The 21345-nt window shown below is 36.6% G+C and overlaps 2 protein-coding genes and 1 non-coding gene across 3 annotated transcripts in view; 1 reads left to right on the forward strand and 2 right to left on the reverse strand.

The window, feature by feature from the left end:
* Positions 1-6072, reverse strand: part of LOC138701063 (ATP-dependent RNA helicase DDX55) — a 31441-nt gene extending 25369 nt beyond the window's left edge. Inside the window, exons 1-4 of the mRNA XM_069827615.1 lie at positions 5884-6072; positions 5412-5519; positions 4691-4966; positions 1127-1323 (exon numbers count right to left, since the gene is read on the reverse strand). Of these exons, the coding sequence (XP_069683716.1) occupies positions 1127-1323; positions 4691-4966; positions 5412-5519; positions 5884-5979 (677 nt within the window). The 5' untranslated portion in view covers positions 5980-6072. The remainder of the gene's footprint in view (positions 1-1126; positions 1324-4690; positions 4967-5411; positions 5520-5883) is intronic.
* On the forward strand, positions 883-954 carry TRNAY-AUA (transfer RNA tyrosine (anticodon AUA)). The gene has a single exon. It is a non-coding gene; the product is annotated as a tRNA-Tyr (tRNA).
* A 1500-nt stretch (positions 6073-7572) lies between the features above and the next one.
* Positions 7573-21345, reverse strand: part of LOC138701066 (DNA damage-binding protein 2-like) — a 55727-nt gene continuing 41954 nt past the window's right edge. Inside the window, exon 8 of the mRNA XM_069827617.1 lies at positions 7573-17376. Coding sequence (XP_069683718.1) covers positions 17273-17376 — 104 coding nt within the window. The 3' untranslated portion in view covers positions 7573-17272. The remainder of the gene's footprint in view (positions 17377-21345) is intronic.

Consider the following 21345-nt stretch of genomic DNA (forward strand, 5'->3'; position numbering starts at 1 on the left):
CCGATGGTGAGTTTATGTGAGGGCAGCAATACAACTGTGTCATTGTTCCACAATTCATTTGTATTCTGGACTCTCGTAGTCAGCTGCAATTCAGCAGCAGAAAAATTAATAAATTTTATTTGTAGTATTCCTGTGTATATGAAAAATGTTATTGTCCCCTAAAAATGCGTCACCTTCACCTTGGTTTGAACATGAGATACTTGGACTCAGAAATAAGCACAGTGGCCACTAACTTAACGGCAAGCTTAGTAACCACTTGAGGACAACTGGAGGGAAAGTATATATTATTTTAATGTACCAAAGTGCATATGATATTTCCATGCAGATATTCTGCGTCATCATACGATGAAAGAGTAATGGAACGGAGAAAAATTCCCTCCGGAGCCGGGATTTGAACCCAGCTTTCAGCTCTACGTGCTGATGCTTTATCCACTAAGCCACACTGGATACCCACCCCGGCATCGATAGAATCGTCTCAGATTAAGTTCCAACTCTTGGGTTCCCTCTAGTGGCCACCCTCTGCACTACGTCATAGATGTCTATGAACATAGGACTAAAGTCAACACATGTGCTGAGGGGCACTCGTTCCATTACTCTTTCATCATATGATGATGCAGAATATCTGCATGGAAATATCATATGTACTTCGGTACATTAAAATAATATATATGATATGCGTAAATCACTTCGTGATTTAAGACAGCACTTATTCCGTTGGATCCCGGCCAACTAGTCACTCATAACGAGTGCACCTCAGCACATGTGTGGACTTTAGTCCTATGTTCATAGACATCTATGACATAATGCAGAGGGCAGCCACTAGAGGGAACCCAAGAGTTGGAACTTAATCTGAGACGATTCTATCCGACGCTGGGGTGGGTATCCGGTGTAGCTTAGTGGATAAAGCATCAGCACATAGAGCTGAAAACCCGGGTTCAAATCCCGGCGCCGGAGGGAATTTTTCTCCGTTCCATTACTCTTTCATCGTATGGAGGGAAAGTGTTTCTTCACAATCACGTGTTCTTTGAGGTTCTGACAATTTTTAAGTGCAAGTTATGATTCAAGTATACAAACTGTATAAAATCTGCAACAACTTAGGCCTACTGCATTACAATGAAAAACTCACTTGTTATTCTTTTCCTGAACAGCAATAAGAACAGGATTTCTCATACCAGCTCGCACCAACTGCCCTAACTCTTTAGTTTGTGTGGCAGAAAACAATCCCGTCCTGCGTTGTCGAGGCAGATACTGAAGTATTGTCGTCAGTGTCTTCTCAAATCCAAGATCTAGGAGGCGGTCTGCTTCATCCAGCACAAGTAACTCCTGGGAAATAAATACGAAAAATAGCAATTATACAGCTGTCCTTCACAACAAATACAGTTCGGAAAAAAATAAATTCCACTGACGAATATAATTATGTACTTTGAGCTTCAATTATTGTCTTCAACCATCGTTGTTTCCACTAACTATCATTCATTATTTCAGACCATTCTCTCAAAGAAAATAAGGCAAACAAATGGAGTACTGCAAGGGAACCCCATCAGCCCAGTGCTCTTCAACATCATGACGGCTGACATCGTAGATATCACCAAGGACAGCGCGACATCGATCATAATGTACGCTGATGACATGGTACTAGGATCGCCTAACAAAGAGGAACTGCAATGTACACTCAATAAACTCGAGAAATGGGCTGACGAAAACTGCCTGCAAATAAATCACCAAAAGACAAAGCAGATGACCTTCAGAAAGGGAGGAAAGCCCAATGCAAATAACAGATTAACACTTCTCGGCAAGCCACTAGAAATCGTATCGCAATTCTCCTACCTATGTATCACCCTACAAACAACCATAAAATCTTCAGAATACACATACAATAAAAAGTGTCAGCAGCAATTAGAGCAATATACAGCATCAACCACCTCCAGCAATTATCAACAGAAACAGCAATGACGCTTTTCAAGACATTCATAACCCCCATAGCAACATATGGAATGAACTTAATTTGGGAAAAACTTACAAGCAGAGACATGGCACAAATAGAAACAGTGAAAGCACGCTTCATGAAAAAGAGTGCTAGGAGTTGGAAAAACGGCACCATCGAGAATGACATATGCCCTAATGAGAGAGACTTTCTTCATCGAAGACATTAGAAGACAGCTACTACTACCGAGCACCAGCGCATATGAGACTACGCTCCAAGGACTATAGGAGAAGAGGAAAGACATCCGCAGCGAATTCTACATAACAGAGGCCATGTGTACGAGAGAGTGGACATGACCCAACTACGAGATGAGGCACATCCTAACACGATACGCAATCCATGGTTTTCATCACAAGGTATGCAGCACGAAGAGTTTCCATGAGCCGAACCAAGAATGCATGTGCGAATTGTGCAAAAACCCATGTGAACGATACCACGTCGAAAAGTGTGCTGAAAGACGCTCATCGCTTAATAAGTTTTGCTCAGACAAATTAACTCACCTTATGCACATTTGTGCGCATTTACTCTCATTATTTCAGACCATTAAATCTGATAACTGTCACAACTGTATCATACATCAGTATATTTCTCCTAGATGAGCTATAAATTGCTTCGTTTAGTATGCCTACTTATGCATGTGTTGCAAATCTTCTTAATTATTATTACACTATAGAAAAACAGGATTATCAGGAAGATGAAATCGGTGTAAATATAAGTATGTGACAACGTTACCTGTTCTGGCTCAAGTTAAAAACTGTCTTGGCAGGTTTTTGTACATTTTCAGATTTTTTTTTTATGACTCGTAAAATTTGCTCTTGTTAGAAGAGAGCCGCCAGTTCTGTACCCGCAGGTTTGTAAAATAATTGAAGCAAAGGAACTGGACAAAGGTATCATCTACAATAATTTAAATTTAAATAAAGAGAAACAAAGCTTAAAAGACATCACAAGTTTGTACTGGATGTAAGAAGGAGAATGTCGTGAAATTCAAGCTCCTGCCACTGGATACAAACAAACAAAACACAAGTAGAAAATAATATTACTGGCAACATGATAAAGAAAGTAAATTGTTGCAAAACGAGTAAACCGTATGAACTAAAAGAGAAAGTATGTATCATCTTCAAGACGGATTTTTTTTTATTTCCACTGTAATTTAAAGCTGTCAATCTTTAAAGTTTAAATGAACATACCAGAACAACTTTTTAACCACCACAGTAAAATATTAGCTAATATTATAAACAAGTACGAGGCGCATCCAGAAAGTAAGTTTCCCGATTTTTTCCCCTTGAAAGTAAACGTAATTAGCCGTGTCAATTGCGCATGCGTAACAGATCTATGACGTATCAATCATATGCCAGCCGGACAGGTCCCGCCTGGTGCCAGTAGCGTGGCAGCAGTAGTCCGAAATGGAAGCTCTTATTCCTTCTCCCGCCGCCGCATTGCGCCAATTGAAATTCATCGGCAGCTCTGTCAGGTCTATGGGCCGAACATCATGAGTAAGCAGATGGTGCGTCGCTGGTGTAGGCAGTTTTCCGAAGATCGTCAAAGTGTCCATGATGAAGAGCGCAGTGGGCGACCGTCCCTCATCAATGATGATCGTGTTGAGCTGGTGCGGCAGTGCATCATGGAGAACTGTCGCTTCACGATTACAGAGCTGAGCAGCCATTTTCCGCAGATATCGCGATCCTTGTTGCATGAGATTCTCACTAAAAAAGTGTGTGCCAGGTGGGTGCCGAAAAACCTGACACCCAAACACAAAATGCAACGTTTAGGAGCAGCACTGACATTTTTGCAACGGTATTACGATGATGGCGACGAGTTCCTCGACAGGATCGTCACGGGTGATGAGACTTGGATTTCGCACTTCACCCTGGAAACCAAGCAGCAGTCAATGCATTGGCGGCATAGTGGATCTCTGGTCAGGACGAAATTCAAACAGACGCTGTCGGTACGGAAAGTGATGTGCACGGTGTTCTGGGACAGGAAGGGCATTCTCCTCATTGACTTCCTTCCAAGAGGTGAAACAGTGAATGCTGACCGTTACTGTGAAACACTGCGAAAATTGCGACGTGCCATTCAAAACAAGAGGCGTGGAATGCTTACTGCAGGTGTTGTGCTCCTCCATGACAATGCTCGTCCACATACGGCTCGGCACACAGCAGCTGTTTTGACGGAATTTGGCTGGGAGTTGTTTCATCATCCACCCTACAGTCCTGATCTTGCTCCCAGCGATTTTCACGTTTTCTTGCACCTCAAGAAATTCCTGTCTTCTGGTGAGCGTTTTGGCAACGATGAAGAGCTGAAGACGTCTGTCACACGCTGGTTCCATTCACAGGCGGCAGATTTCTACGACAGAGGGATACAAAAGTTGATCCCACGATACGACAAGTGTCTCAATTCTGATGGTGGCTATGTTGGAAAATAGCTGAAACATTGCTGTACCTGTTGCCAATAAATGTTTTCCTGAAAGTGTGTGTTCTTTTTTTTTTTAAAAATAGGGAAACTTACTTTCTGAATGCGCCTCGTATATAAATCAAATGTATTAAATGACTACATATAAATTGTAATCTATATATTTCTACCCCTTCGAGGAAATACTACCTAAATTCAAAACTATTATGGAGTAAGGAATTGCGGGAATTTCTGAAATCAGTGATGATGCTGAAGTATCATATCACCAAGTTGTATACCTATATTAAAAGCACATACCAATGATTTTACTGCTGCTGGTAAGTTAATGTCAGTTCTTCGCGTCAACAGGTCCTCTAGTCTGCCTGGAGTTGCTATTAAAATATTGGCTCCATTAGCTCTAAACTTTTCCACATCTGAAGCAACACTGTTTCCTCCTACAAGTAACATCTGTGTGAGGTTGTCCACCTTGGACAGAAATTGGGCCAAAACTTGACTCGTCTGTGTAGCCAACTCACGTGTCGGGGAGATTATAATGCCTCCAACTTCATGTCGTTTCAGCTTTTCACTGCGCTTCTGGAGAACAAATAACGTACAGGAATTTAAATACTACTTACTGTCAAATGATGAACTTAAGGTAAAACTGTATTAGGCATTACTCCTAACACGAAAATTATGAGGTAATGGCATCTGAATTAATTCAAATAACGGTAAATAGTAGCCTATATACAAAAAACGAACTTAAAATACGGAGCATTAAAAACGGAAACGGAGTCGGTAGGCCTAATATTCTCTTCATAATAATCTGCCCACAAAATTCAAATCCTCACATTTATCTCTGATATAGTTACAATTCACATAAATTCCATAGTTGATTATGTTAAGGTGATGTACCGACGTATAGTATTTAACAATATGAAATCAATATTCCTGCACTTCATTCTTAACATTAGCTACATAAAAGTAGCCTACTTGTTTCTACAACACATTTATTCTTCTACAATTATTGAATTTGAATTACCTGTAATAATTCTAACATTGGAATTACAAATGCCAAAGTTTTCCCACTTCCAGTCACAGCTTCAGCTGCAACATCCTTATTACTTAAAAGTAATGGTATACAGGCTGCCTGAAATAAATAAAAAAAATAGCACAATGTCACTGTACCGATGAACTAGGCACTAGGCTATGCCACAATATACATACTTTTAATGTTGAGATTAGTTTTCCGGTTTAGATTTTAAAATCACAATATAAGACGACTAGAGACCGTCTATAATAAAGTTCTGTATCAATTTTACAATATGTTGTTGCATCTAGACAATGAAGCCATTCATTCGTGCTCTCCAATACTTCTGGGCTACAGTGTTTTCTGCAGATAGTGCATTGCAGGTCTTCAAATGACTCTCGTTCATCTTCTCTTGACTGTTGCACAGGGGACACAATACATTTCCAGAATTTATTTCAAAACACGTGGATAAACATAACCTTACCTGCACAGGTGTCATTGTTTTAAATTTCATTGATTTTATGGTTTTCATCGTTGAAGCACTGAGTTCGACATTAAGCTTATTCCACTTCACTTCCATATTACTAAACAATAAATACAATTATCCTGTGCAATATTTTTTAGGGAGATTTTAACAAGGAACTGTCCAACTGAGTGATCTCCATTACGACGATCCTCAGCTGTCTTTTATTGCCATAATAGCCAACATAACTTCATAAAACATTCTCGGTGTGCAGGGATGCGTAATTTGTGGCGGGGTATTTGAACCGTATTTGAAGGTGCACATATTTACCGGTACATATTATTTCATATTACAGGGCTATTCTGCACAACCCTTAACTTCATAGATGGCGGCTCCGTAAGATTTAATGTGAATAAAGCCGAGAGCATTATTTTCCCTGGACCAAAAGTATAATAAAAATTGGAGTAACAATATGTAATTCTGCATGATGTGGACACATGCACCAATAGATAACAGAAGGTCGAGTACTGTGACAAGGTTGGAATGGGTTAGATGAGGAGATAAGTGACAAGAAGCGAAAACTGTAATAAGGATGAGCAGGTTAGACAGCTGAGTGATGGGGTGGTCAGGGAATGTTACAATATTGGTATGGTTTGGGTGGAGACTGTTGATGTTTCGTTATATAGGCAATTCCAACAATAACTATGAAGTATTAATTAATAAATAAATACAAGGGTAACAAATGTTACCACTGAGATTTTTAATTTTTTAAGCGTTTTTTTTTTCTCTCTACGTGCTTGATATGTGCTTTCTCAAACTCTCAGTAAACAATTCAACAAAAGCGAGTTCTATGAATGCGTGCGCAAGGTAATTTAGATTTCATAACTGGCTATTTTTCATGTTCAGTTTTCTCTCTCCTCGTCCATCCATTTCCTCTATTTTCTAACCATCTTGCTGACACTGAGATTAGATCCTGCAGGTGCCCTTGAATGAATAATACTACAATAAGGGACACAGCATCTCATTCAAGCAGTCCTACTATAAGGGAATGTATCCTTTGTTTACTGTAGTAACATTTAAAAAAACACTGCTTCTTGAAGACAATTATACAGAAATACTTATTTTTCGCAATTTTAGAATACTGTATCTTGTAGAACTGTACCATCTTCTAGATTCCACAAACATTTGTATCACTAAGTTTCAAACCGTTTACTACTAACGATTCTATTCCAATACTCGAAATTTCTCTTCATGGTATTTTTATGCTGCATTTTGTAGAAAACAACATATATTTGTAACCTACTTGTTATGATACCAGTACTTAAATGATAAACATTAAATATGAAAGCAGTCTATCACACGTAATATTCTTGCAATTCAAAGAATTTAATTAAAATAGTAAGGAAGTGTTATGAAATTATCAACTTAGCTCTTTCAGTCCTCATTCATATGAGGATTGTGAACCAAGATTAAATGTTCATAAATAGCCGTGTGGTTGGCACGAAGTAAACTGCCATCTGAGGCAACACAGGGCTAAGAGAAGAAAGATAGGACCCTTTGAAAGGGAGATAAAGCTCAACTTCTGTGCTGGAAATTGAACCTGGATCCTCTGGACTTAGATATCAAAGGACTGTTATGGAATGATATTCTCTTTATAATGTTTGATATAATATTAGAAAAAAAAATATATCACTCTTTAAAGACATACGCTTATACATAAAGTTTAATCTGTATTTCCATATTCACATTGTACAATATATGATAAACATATATCATGAGAACAACAATATAACACAAAATGGAGTTAAATTACAGATTCATGGAAAGAAATGATAGTTTTCTTTCTCAGTTTTTCTGAAACAGAAACAATTTAGCAATTCCAATATGGAATTACATTTGTTAGAATGTTGTAGATCAACAGCAAAATGCTCTCTCTAGCTATTAAGTACTGCACCATGACAATAAAATAAAGAACCCTGTAATCTGAATCCATAAGTACAGTACAGAGCAAAGATAATTAATTATTTTTTATTCCAGCCTGAGATCAAATCCACAACTCTCAATGAGACTATTCACTACCGAGATAACATGGTTAAAAATATACATGCTTTGACACAGGCAGTTCTGACACTAGTGGTCACTCACTGTGCAAAAGCAAAAACACTGTACTCGTAGTGAGCACTAATATCAAATTAAACACATTATACATAAACATACAGAGACATTATTATATGTGAGAAAATGGTGGGTTACTGGTGGCTCGTTCCCTGCATTGTCTGCGATGCATGGGCTCAGTCACCATATGTCATTCGCTGTAGTCACAAGTCATATTACAAAAGTCTTCATTCTTCAAGTGTACAAAGTTAAAGTATAAAGTTTAGTGATTATTGTGTATTTAAGTAATGCCTACCAACAAATTCTCATTGCATGAACGTTTATATCTACAACACATACATAAAAGGCAGAAGGTCGTGTGCAAAAACAAGACGTCAATTTCGAATAAAGTTTCCAAACAGACCTGTCCTTCTGCCGAAACAATTAGAAGACTCGTTAAAAGATTTAAAGGAACAGGCTCAGTGAACAATCGAAAATCAAACAGAAAACGTAGTGTTCTTACAGAAAAAAATTAGATGAGATTGGTGAAAGATTGCAGGCCATTTTCAGGAATGACTGTGGGCATAGTAAATCCAAATTATTGAACATTTATTGTTAGTATTGTTATGTGTTGTAGAAGTGCTGGAGAAATAACCATATGCACTCACCAGAAACCATGCAAGCATGAGTCACCCGCCATTTTCTTACATCATGTCATAATAATGTACGTGTAAGTTTGCAGTCACATTTTGATTAATACTGTACATCTCACATTTTTATCTATAATTAAATTTCGAAAAATGTACCTAAATATAAAACAATAACACTCGAAATATCTAATTAAATATTTTTAGTATTGAAAAGATGCAATATGTTTAATTATAATAATTTTTAACGATGGTTAGTTTTACAGCATTTGACAAATGTAACATATTCTTAAGATACTAAGTGAGTTTTTAAAATCGATAAAACAAAATATAAATAAATCGAAAGGTTGAAATTTTAATAATAAGAAAACTGAATCAATTAACATTAAATTAACTAGAAAATTCCTCCAATTGCTGCCTGTACATTCAATCGTCAGTTTTACCATATACAGAATGTAATTTTTAGGCGAAGTTGTTAAACTTTTTCCATTGCTGGTGATGAATAATAGGTCTACGAGAATGAATGGTGGGGTTCCGAGATTAGTATGAAGTATGTACTATGTGGATTGAAAATGATTTTATTTAATTCAGTAACTCAAAAAGAATGCCTGTCATTTTTTGTCGTCATGATAAAGTCACTGTTGTTAAATTTATAATTTTTCTTGTTAATTCACTAATTCAAAAAGATTGCGTTCATGTGTTTTTATTTCCTGTCATTGTTATTGTTGTCATAATAAACAAGCCATTTTTGTTAAATTTATAAATGTTGAAATAAGTGCATTGAGAAATTAGATTTGATGCAGCTTGATGCACAACCAGATTTTTGGGCCCTTTTTCTTTACTGAAACCAATATCAACCACATTGGATATATGGACACGCTAGAGAACTTTCTCTTCCTTCAAATCGAGCAAATGAAAGACTCTGGGTTTCAAATAATCTTTCAATAAGATGGAGCATCTCACCATTTTGCAAATACTGTGCAAGAGTTAAACTGTCGATTTTCAGAGCAATGGATCGGCAGAAATGCAGCCATCCCATGGCCCACATGAAGTCCTTGATCTTACCCCATTAGGCTTCTTCCTCTGGAATTACGTAAAAACTAAGATTTGTAGTGAAAATACTCTGTATCTTCTCGTCCTCAAGGAAGAAATCAGAGAAGCAATTGCAAGTGTTACTCCAGACATTCTTGCCATATTGTTAGTGACATGTGTCATACTGTTAATGGTGCACATATTTAAAAGTACTAATGTTGTTCAGAATCTTTTTGAATTACCGAATTAAATAAATACACTTTCAATCAATTATACCAGCGTTTCTCAAACTATGGTCCCCGGACCACCTGTGGTCCTCGAGGTCTGCCCTTGTGGTCCTTCAAAAACGACAGAAGGAAAAAATAAAATTCAAATGAATTGCGTATTAAACTATAGCTGAAAATCTCAGAGTTTGGAAATGACACATGGCAATTGTCTTTAAATTTTTCTCCCAGTACTAATATTTTATGAAATTTCTTACCCTACCCACTCTACTCTCAGCAACAAAAGAGGGATTTAAAGCACTATGAACTATGAACGTGGCGTTTCTCGCCATCTTCTCCTGCATATCTGGCGTCGCTTCTGTAACCCAGCCAGGGACCACCCGAATTCACAACAGAGGACCAAAGCACCGAACATTTTCATGTATTGATGACTTTCTTAATAGTTTTGCCGACACCCAGTATGAACATTGAAATGGGCACGTACAGTACGTCGTACACCAATAATAGAACGAGCCAAATAGCATCTTTACTTGTTGAAAATCGGGCATGTTTCTGCATTAATTTTTTTATTTGTTTTTCCAGACGACGATATAAGAAATTTTAGACTCCGCCTATTTTAAAATCCGACAGGTTTACTTTTTACACTTGCGTGTTTCATCTCTAAGTGCAGTTTCAATTTCGCGGGTTTCATACACTCATTTGAAAGCATTTCGTAACAAACAACGCACCGAGGTTTTGGTTCACTCTCATTGCCACACCAAATAAATTCGAATTCCAAATAACTCTTGCCATATTTACGAAAGTTTTTTTCTTTGAATAGCTACCACTAGGACTAGATATTTCTTTAATGGCATATAATCACTGATATTAATATATTTCTTCACACACAGCTTCTGAACTATTGGCACTGCCTAAATGAAGCGTATCATGATGTTCCTTTCTTTTCAAAGATCTGGATCAAAGCCAGTTTTCCATTATTTATAATGGGTACTATTTAACAGAAACATGGACAACTACTGCGTGTACCACATAAGAAGGATTTCAAACAACTAACTGCTACCAGGCAAGCAATGAATCAACAATGCACAGAATTTGTTATAAGTTATTTGTGATTGGCTATAAAAATATAATTAGAGAAGTATTATAATTATTTAATTCTATTTTAAAATATAAGTATACTGGTGTTAAAATATGCTACAAAAATGATAAATTTGCTTTTGAAGGGAACAGAAGTAAGATGGTGCGCGGAACTGTTCTGACTTAAAAAGTGGTCCCCACTTCAGAAAAGTTTGAGAAACGTTGAATTATACAGACTACACACTTCACAGTAACATCATGAAACCCCACCATTCAATCTCATAGAACCTATATAAGAATTTTAAAACATTTCGAAGGTTGGATCTATTTCGGTCTTCAGCTGAATAAAAAATTAGAGTGCGAGAATAGTCTTCACATTGAAGCCGTTGGAAATGGTTAAATCTAGGTGACTATTAGTCATTTGTAACGACCCTAATGATCAGGATATACTTATTGCATCCTTCTTTTTTGTTAATCTTCAGAATAAGATAGATGCAATTATTTTGGAAACATTGCATAGTTTTTATATTCATCATCAGCAATGGAAAAAGAAAATAAAATGCAAGCTAATCCATTACTTTCTCCCTGTAAAACCTAACCGTTCCAAAACTACGTCTTTAAAATCAATAATAATGCCGAAAGGAAAATATTGTTTCATCTAGAATGACACAATTCGTGTGCATGTAAAATGTACTAAGTTTCTTTCATTTATTTTTGAAAATGTTTGCTATATGAATTCAAGTACAGAGAAGACAGTGCCTCAGTTCAGCTGCAATATTGGTACCATATCTTTTAATACAAAGAATGACATACCAGTAAACATTTATTTTAACACATTTCAGACACAGATGTTGGGATATGGCATCCATTATCCTTAAGTACTGCACGAAGCATTTAATAACCAACAGTAAGTCCTTTAAATGTTTCATGTCAATGTCATTCAAGTGTTCTACTACGATTCTGTGACACAAAACACTGCTCCTAGTGGCTGAACTGGCATTATGTAGGAACTAACTGAGAGCTATATTTTGTGAGCTATATGCCAGCTTGTACCTATTACGTAAGCAATGCTGTAAACATCACGACCGTATGGTTTTTTTCTGTCAGTTGTGTCCTGAAGTAGAATTCTGACATGTTTTTCAGCATATATTACAAACTACAATTCATATTCCACAATGTATACAAGCGTTTCTTCTCCATATTAATCCTGCAGATTAATTTTTCTTCTAATTTATTTTGTTACTAGCTGTACCCGTGCACTCCGCTGCACTTATTAGAAATAAATATAAAGCAATTACATAATTAAAATAGAACATTGGATCCAGGGAACATTCGTGTTTGATAGAAGAATAAATCGTTTAATATGCTACTTAATTTAAATTGTATTTAAATAATTAAAATGCTATCATTTTGGTCCAGAGACCACTTGTTTGGTGCAAATATAATTCATTTAACATTTTTCTAAATTAGTCTTGAATGCATCCTTTAATAAATCACTCCAAATTAATAGAGTTGATTGTGTAAAAATATAAGAATTCACGATCTCCTATGCACTACTGCCATAGAATGAATGAATTTGGTTTCCTTCCTACTAAAAAATTTAATATTTTGCACATAGCAGTTACGGAACGACACTATAATCTGAGGAGGTGGTGGAAATGTATTGTATTGTTATTTTAAAACTCTTGTATATCCTTAAATATCAGTCCTATCAAACTTTTGCCTGGAATAAAACTTATCGGAAATCATTTTTAAAGAACCTTTTGTTATGTAACATTTTTCACAAAAATCAATAATAAGCGAGATATTTCGGTTTATTTAATTCAGACCCCCTTATAACCCCCCTTTTAAATAAATTATTTTGAATGCCATATAGCCTAAAATCTAAGTTACAACGAACTTAATTTATGTTCCAATTTTCATCGAAATTCGTTCAGCCATTATCGCGTGAAAAGGTAACAAACATCCAGACAGACAGACAGACAGACAGACAGACAGACATACAGATAGACTTAAATATCAGTCCTATCAAAATTTTTCCTGGAATAAAATTTATCGCAAATCATTTTTAAAGAAATGTTTGTTATGTAACATTTTTCACAAAAATCAATAAGCGAGATATTTCGGTTTATTTAATTCAGGTCCCCTTATAACCTCCCTTTTAAATAAATTATTTTGAATGCCATATAGCCTAAAATCTAAGTTACAACGAACTTAATTTATGTTCCAATTTTCATCGAAATCAGTTCAGCCATTATCGCGTGAAAAGGTAACAAACATCCAGAGAGAGAGACAGACAGACAGACAGACATACATACAAACACTCTCACTCTTCTCACTTTATAGATCTCTTGGATATGGAACAACAAGTTTTGATGTGAAATCATTGCAATAAGTGAAAGTCTCAGGAATCTTCTATGCCACATCAATAAATTTAGGAATGCAGTTATATTGTCAGACTCCAAAGCAGCTATTCTATCAATCGTCTCTAAACACACACCTTCATCTCAAACAGCAGAAATAACTAAAATGCTCTCTCAATTAATATCACTCAATAAAAGAATTGTATTCCAATGGATACCATCCCACTGTGGAATCCTGGGAAACGAGAATGCGGATGCTTTAGCAAAGAAGGGCAGCTCTGCTACTTACAGACCTGTTACTAAATCTACATATTACTCTGTGAAGAGATTTATTAAATCTACATACTTAGACTTCAACAAACAAAATTTGATGACTCAATCCCAAGGGAAAAAATGGAACTCTCTGCATCAAAATCCACAGTTAATTCCCGATTTACCACGAAAATCGTCTGTAGCTGCATTTAGATTGGCAACAGACCATGATTGTTTGGCCAAACACCTGCATAGAATTGGAATATATCAGTCCCCTAACTGCTCATTGTGCAACTCAAATCAAGAAATGGATTCGGAACACCTCAAAATCTGTGCTTCAGTGGCTAGTCATGATAATATCTTTGAAAAATATTGGAATGCAAGAGGTCAAATGACTTTATTGTCAAACACCTGGCATTAGAAAACAACAACAAACAAAAATGTCAAAAAAGCGATTTTCGGTTTCAGGATGATTAATTATACATGTTAACACCAATTATTTTTGAAAAAGCGAAAATTACCAGAAAAATTTCGCTTACAGATTTATTATTAGTATAGATTTCTATGCAACTCACAAATTAACAACAAAGACTATTAAGCAGTCGGTAAAATTCTGTCGATTGTTGAGGCAACACTAAAAATGAACTGCTACATTTCCGTTTATTATTCAAATGAAATTCCATTGTTGCCTTACAAACCATGCCTTTTTTTTTCCATAACAATAAAATAGTAGATGATATAAAAACGGATGCAAAATATTACTATCATGAAAACTTTTGTTCTACATCCAACCTGTTGTACCTATCTATGCACATGACTGTTATTATTTGCAATGACAACCTTTCCCATGAAAAAATTGAAGAACGCTGTGCAGTAGCCTTCTGGATCAATAAAAAGTAACATTTCCTAACAGCTGCAGCTGCTCTTACCCAGAGTTAAGCTGTGTTATCGGTTTGCTACATGATGTTACTACCATATCCGTAATGTATGTGTTAGAGTTATAAATAAATAATTTGTAGCACAGCTGTAAAATGTCGCAAAAAAATAAAGATGATGTTCGGAGAATGATAATCCTTTATGTAAAGCATTAAATAGTCAGGGCGCATCAGCTGTTGTATAGTGGTCATTATGGCAATTTCATATCTCTCACTACTAACATTAAGCAAAGTCATAATGTGTATAGTTATAGTCCCGTCGCTCTAATTTCTGGTAGCCAATCACATTACAGGTCAGCTACATTTAAACGTGTACGTCTTGTGATTCGCTGAATTTCCTAAGGCTCGATAAATACTTAATATAATCGCCCGCCATTTTGGCTCTTTCGTTTGCGTTCGCAGAAAGCACACGAGGACTTTATTTGCCGCTCAATTATTTGCTGAATTACAGTGCGTTTGATTTATTATCATAGGAGATACGACATGATAATGTTTAATGGCGTGGCAAATAGATCCCTCGTCTGGTAGCTCGGCAACGAAAGAGCAAAAATGGCGAACGATACTACCTACCTAGACTTTACAGAGCCTTGACTTCCTAAGACGTAAGCAAAGAGGAGGAGTCACGCCAGGAATAACAGCATCGCGACTATACAACGGCTTGGATATAGATCTGACAATATATTTTCAGAAGTAACAGCATTTCAATGGCCGAAAATGGAGACCATTAACATTAAAATCATAGTCAATGAAAATTAAACGTCATTAAGAAAACAAAGAATTAATTCAAAATGTCAAATCTTTTGTGTACTGGTACAACATTTCGTATCGTGAGAACTGCCTGTGCAGGAGTAGTAGCATGTATATCAACATAAAGAAAATGTAACACTGAATGTTTGCAATACTGATCTTTGATGTTTCATGTTAAGGCATGAACTAGATATCTAAATATTTGTCACAGTTTACATTCGCAACAATAATGTGAAAGTTACAGATTAAGTACGACATACCACCTCATAGGCACTTATACAACAAGTTATTGAGCCTGATGTTGTACATCTTGACATGCAAGAGAAAAACCATCTGGAGACATAGCAGAGACTTGGCAACAACGTCGAACATTCCAATACAGTAGCTAGTTTTATCGCGCAAACCAACTTCTAACCCTTCAGAAATTCATATTGGTATACAGATTCTTTTTCAACTAAGGCTCAACTACAAAATTATAACAACTAAAATAAAATAAAGACAAAACATTTCTTGAAGTTACGTGTTTCATATCTCAATAACTGAACAACGCTTCGCCATCATCATTATCACCACACCATCAATCATTTCCTTCTAGAAATAACAATCCAAAAACCACAATTATTTCTTGTTGAAACATTGCTAGGAGGAGGAGGAGGAGGAGAGGAGGAGGAGGAGGAGGAGGAGGAGCAGAAGAAGAAGAAGAAGAAGAAGAAGAAGAAGAACACAGAAATTACGGAATAGCGGCAAGGGAAACTGGTGTAACTAAGAAGACAGAAATTATGGAACTGCAGCATAAGAAATTGGTGTAACTCAAGAAAATCAGTTTCAAATATCGTCTTTGTCCAACAAAGACCACAGGAATTCATCAGGATTTGAAAGCAAGTCTCTGGCGTAAAAAGTGGATACTCTACAGCCCGGTTCAAATGGTGCGTGTTTCTGTGATGGATTCCAAGGTGGCTGTGCTGATGGGTCGCCTGCGTGCTCATTAGCCGAAAGTAATGCGCTCTGGTGGCTCCTTGGATGGCTAGCTTGCTGAATTTCGAGGGTAGGTTCCTTGCTATTTTTCGTGATGGTTTGCAGGCTGGATCCAAAGATGATCATATAATATCACCACTGAAACCATGTCGCCATGTTCGTTGTTTTCCAACTAAACCTGTTTTTTCTATATTCTTTAGTTTCTAAGAAACAACAATTAAATATCGGAATTTAGCTGTTTTGCACTTATAGCATAATTACTTTATTACGACATTTACTACTGTTAATGTAGGACTTTAGTTGTTTTCCACTCACGGTTTAGTTTCTTTTTGACCATGAGTGTCGGCAACAGATGACACAGCAGATGATTTTCCATTTTGAACTGTGAAAAGAGCCAGCTCCGTGTGAACAACTACCATCACCGTAGGCAACATGGGAGCCACCAAGTGAGCACGCAGGGCACCCATCAGTGCAGCCACCTTGGAATCCATCACAGAAACTAGCACCGTCTGAACCAGGCTTTAGTGTTGGACTAATGGTACCTATACAAATAAATGTTCTTCCTCTGACACATATCATCAAGTGAGATGTACGGCCTGATAATAGATGTTCTGTACATATCAGCTAGAACCTCAATCACAAACAATCAATCAAAAATAACAAATTTTAAAACTGTCATGGACTCATAAAATTAGAATTATGTACTGTTTTCAAAGCCACTTTGTTTTGAGAACGCCATACCATGTGACCTTGCAGTCATCATCAGAATGTCTTATTCTTGGTCTGTAACTGTAATGGAGGAACGAAGTTTAGTTAATCTCAATTTGACATACAAAACACGTAATCTACAATACATTTTTTGTTCCCCAAAAACTTATATGTTATTCTTTAGCACCAGAATTATGAGTGAGAACTGTAAATTTGTCAACACAGCAGATCTAATATCATTTTACAGATCCTTTAAGTGAACCACAACAAATATGTGTATAAAAGCTTGTACTCATAATGCCACATTTTAGTAACCTGCAAAATCACAGAATGAAATATGTACACCAAACAGCTTATCATTGTTTTTGCTTGTTTACATGTCTTCGGTCCAGCAGCTGTGCTCTGAGGTCACACTTCAAGTCATTAGCCCAGTCTGGACGCCAGATGAGAATGTTAAACCCTGCACAACACAAAATATTTGAATTAATAAAACAATATTGTAAACTGGCAAATATTTTGACAGGGACACATTCTACCATGTGTGCAAATTATACAAAAACTATTACAATCATACTACAAATATGCAGTGTTCACAGAGATCACAAATTAGTGGAGAGACGGGATGCACTTTCATTGTGTCAGGAATGTTTCGGAATTTTGCTGCCCACAGGCAGATGGGTATCTGCAATTCACTTTCGATCCCCTGCTTTATTTGTTTGTACGTAAATATTTGTCTCTCTCTCCCTTCAGGTGTCATCTCTCAGATCTTGTAAATTAATGAAAATGTGATGGTTACCTTGTTACTGTTTAGTCAACTGTCCGAAGACAGGTCTGAACCTCACAAGTGATACCAAAAAGCCATCACTTATGAGACAACTAAGCCAGGAGATAATGGGGCAGGGTGGCCAGTTCCTTTCTCCCTCATGGTTAACTTATCACAATAAATTGCAGTAATTATTATTAATTACTTATATTATTGTAATAACATTTGATTCCACTTGGCTTGGAGGAGAAAGGGAGTATGTTGGCATGCACTATATTAAAATTGCTTTGCTACACAAATAATGCAATCGTAGGCTATATATGACAATATTCAGCAGTAACAGTTAACCACTGTGATAGGATATTTCGCCATTACAGAATTTCTTATCATATATTCCTCGAAAGTATTGAATAATGCTAGTGGTTACTTTGTCTTAAGATAAACAAAGAATTATGCTGGTTTGGTGGTGGTGGTGGTGGTGGTGGTGGTGGTGGTGGTGGTGGTGGTGGTGATGATGATGATGATGATGATACTTATACAGTAGCATGCAAATTAATCCGAACAACGTAATTACTTATGCAAAAACACTCAAACGGGATAAAAAAAAAGGATCTAAGACATACCTCAGTAATCTATGTGGCCTCCCTTGTTCCTAATAACAGCTCTGAGACGATTTGGCATGGATTCCACTAATTTCCCACAAATATTCTTCATTTCTTCATCGCGAAACCATACACCAATGAGGGCAGAAATCATCTTCTCCTTTGTAGAACAATCCATTTTTTGCATTCTTCTTTTGCAAATTGACCACAAGTTCTCAATGGGGTTGATGTCGGGTGAGTTGCCTGGCCAGGGGAGTACCTGAATATTCTTCTTGTTGAAGAATTCTGTAGTTTTTCGAGATGTATGGCATGGTGCCAGGTCTTGTTGGAACACACTTCTGCCATCCGGAAATGATTTTTGCAGCTGGGGTATGATTCTGGTTTCCAATAAGTGAATATATTTGTCAGAATTCATCATTCCCTTGATAGGTATTAATGCTCCAGGCCCTTCATGTGTAAAACAACCCCAAAACATTACTTTAGGGGGGTATTTGGGTGCTTGTTGGAGATGAGCTGCTGTTATTTTTTCGGATCCTTTCCGTACGTAAGAAACACGGTGGCCGTGGACCTCGAAATGAGATTCATCGGAAAAAAGTACATTCTTCCAGTCATTCACTGTCCAGTGTTGATGTAATTTTGCCCACATTAAGAGTTTTTTGCACATAACAGGGGTTAGCAGTTGCTTCTTAATAGGATTACGAGCCCTTCATCCAGCTTCCAAAAGCCTACGCCGCACTGTTGTGACGTGAATATTCGCCCCAGTGGTAGCCATTAACTCGCGGGTTAAATCGACAGCAGTTAGTCTAGGATTTAATTTACTTTTCCTGACGATTAAACGATCATCTGCAGGTGAAGTCTTCCTTTTCCGGCCACAGTTTCCTTTTTTCTGGGGTGTGATGGATCCAGTCTTCCTGTATCGTTTTATGATCGAATTAACAGTAGCCAAACTGATGTGACATTCTGCAGCAATTTGCCTCTGTGTCACAGAAGAATGCTCTGCTAATGTTATAATTTTAGACCGTTTTCGTGGAGTTGTATCCATTTGTGAAGACGACAGAATGTACACAGGATTGCAGTATTAAGTCTTCAACACAACTGAAATGCTTATAAGAACAAAACGACAGGCAAAATGTCACATATTATAAAAAAAATAATAACGACAGACCTTCAACAATGGAATTACACGTACTACAGATATCAATTACAGCGGTATGAGCAGCTGTGAGGCCAACAATGACAGAAAATGTAAAAATATGTCATGTTCAGATTAATTTGTACGCTACTGTAAATGGCTTTCAAAGTACCTGGAGGTTCATTGCCATCCTCATCGGTCCCTATCCTGACCAAGATTAATCCATTTCCTAGCATCATATCCCACCTCCCTAAAATCCATTTTAATATTATTCTTCCATTTATGTCTCAGCCTCCCCAAAGCTCTTTTTCCCTCAGGTCTTCCAACTAACACTCAGTATGCATTTCTGGATTCACTCGTATGTGCTGCATGTCCTGCCTATCTCAAACAACTGAATTTAACGTTCCTAATTATGTTAGATGAATACAATGCAGTATTAATACGCCATTTATAAGTAAGTAACCAAAAATATCATAAACAGTCACACAAAACACATTGGATTGCTACGAAATGAGCAAGCTGATGTGCTAGCGAAGAAAAGAGCCATATCCAAATAACCACAAGAATCCAACCTGTTACTTAGTTTGTGCAATTAATTTATAATGTATCATAATTCAAATCCAAGATTCAGCAACACATTGTGGATAATTGGAACGGCAGCTGGGTCAAAAGTTTGACTAGGAGTACAACAAGAAACCTATTCTTTCCTACCATAACCTGCAGAGTTAAATGTTCATTCTCTCAACCCAACTTCATCGTTACTCAATTTATTTTTATCATAGAAAATTCAAACCATATTAATTTAATGTCACGAATGTTTATATAGTTTGGCTGATGAATTGTATATGCTTTTAAAATGATTACTAGTCTGTGTAGCTCTAATGATGAATTGTATATAGGCCTACTGTAAATTGAATGGTAGTCTGTATAGCTCAATTGATGAATTGTATATGCTGTAAATTGTATAGTAGTCTGTATAGCTCAACTGATGAATTGTTTATGATTATAAATTGAATTAATATACTTGATATTAATTGCACAAATTTGTATAGCTTAATGAAAGTATGCTTGTAAATTAAATTAATCTGCTTACTTTGTACTATATATATTTGTATAGTTTTGGCCGATGAAATGTATATGCTTTAAATTGAATAGTAATCTGTAGGCCTATATTTCTATTGATAAATTATTTGTGTTTGTAATTTGAAGTAGTTTGCATGATATGTATTATCAATTTCTGTATATCACAACTGGTTGAATTGTTTATGCCTTAAATTTAATTAACTCACTTGTTTTATATTATACATATAGCTCAACTGATTAATGATCGTTTGCGTTTGTAAATTTAATAATCTGATTGGCTATGTATTGTATACTTTTAGTACAGCCATCGATGTAGCTCAGTCGGCAGACTCGCTGGGCTGCTGATCCGGAGCTGCGTTCGGGCTTGGGTTGGATCCCCCTTTGGTCTTTGGTTTCTTCCGAGGTTTTCCACAGCCGTGGGACTGAAGCCGGATGGTCTATGGCGAGTCCTCGGCATCAACCCCTTTGATTTGATTACCTGGTTGGGTTTTTCCGAGGTTTTCCCCAACCAAAAGGCAAATGCCGGGTAATATTTTGGCGAATCCTCGGACCTCACCTCATCTCACTACATCTCGCCAAAATATTGTAAAAAATTGCACAAAATTGTAAAAATTGTAGAAAATTACTAAATTATAAAACTGTAAAAATTTGTAAAAATTGTAATTGTAATCTTGTAAAATTTTGACTTGTTCCACATCTTAAAGCTTCATTGCTAATGTAAGATCTATGAAATAAAATAAATGAATGAATGAATGAATGAACGAATGAATGAATGAACGAATGAATGAATAAATGAATGAACGAATGAATGAATGAATGAATGAATGAATGAATGAATGAATGAATGAA

This window comes from Periplaneta americana, chromosome 6, assembly GCF_040183065.1.
Source record: "Periplaneta americana isolate PAMFEO1 chromosome 6, P.americana_PAMFEO1_priV1, whole genome shotgun sequence".
Taxonomy (NCBI): domain Eukaryota; kingdom Metazoa; phylum Arthropoda; class Insecta; order Blattodea; family Blattidae; genus Periplaneta; species Periplaneta americana.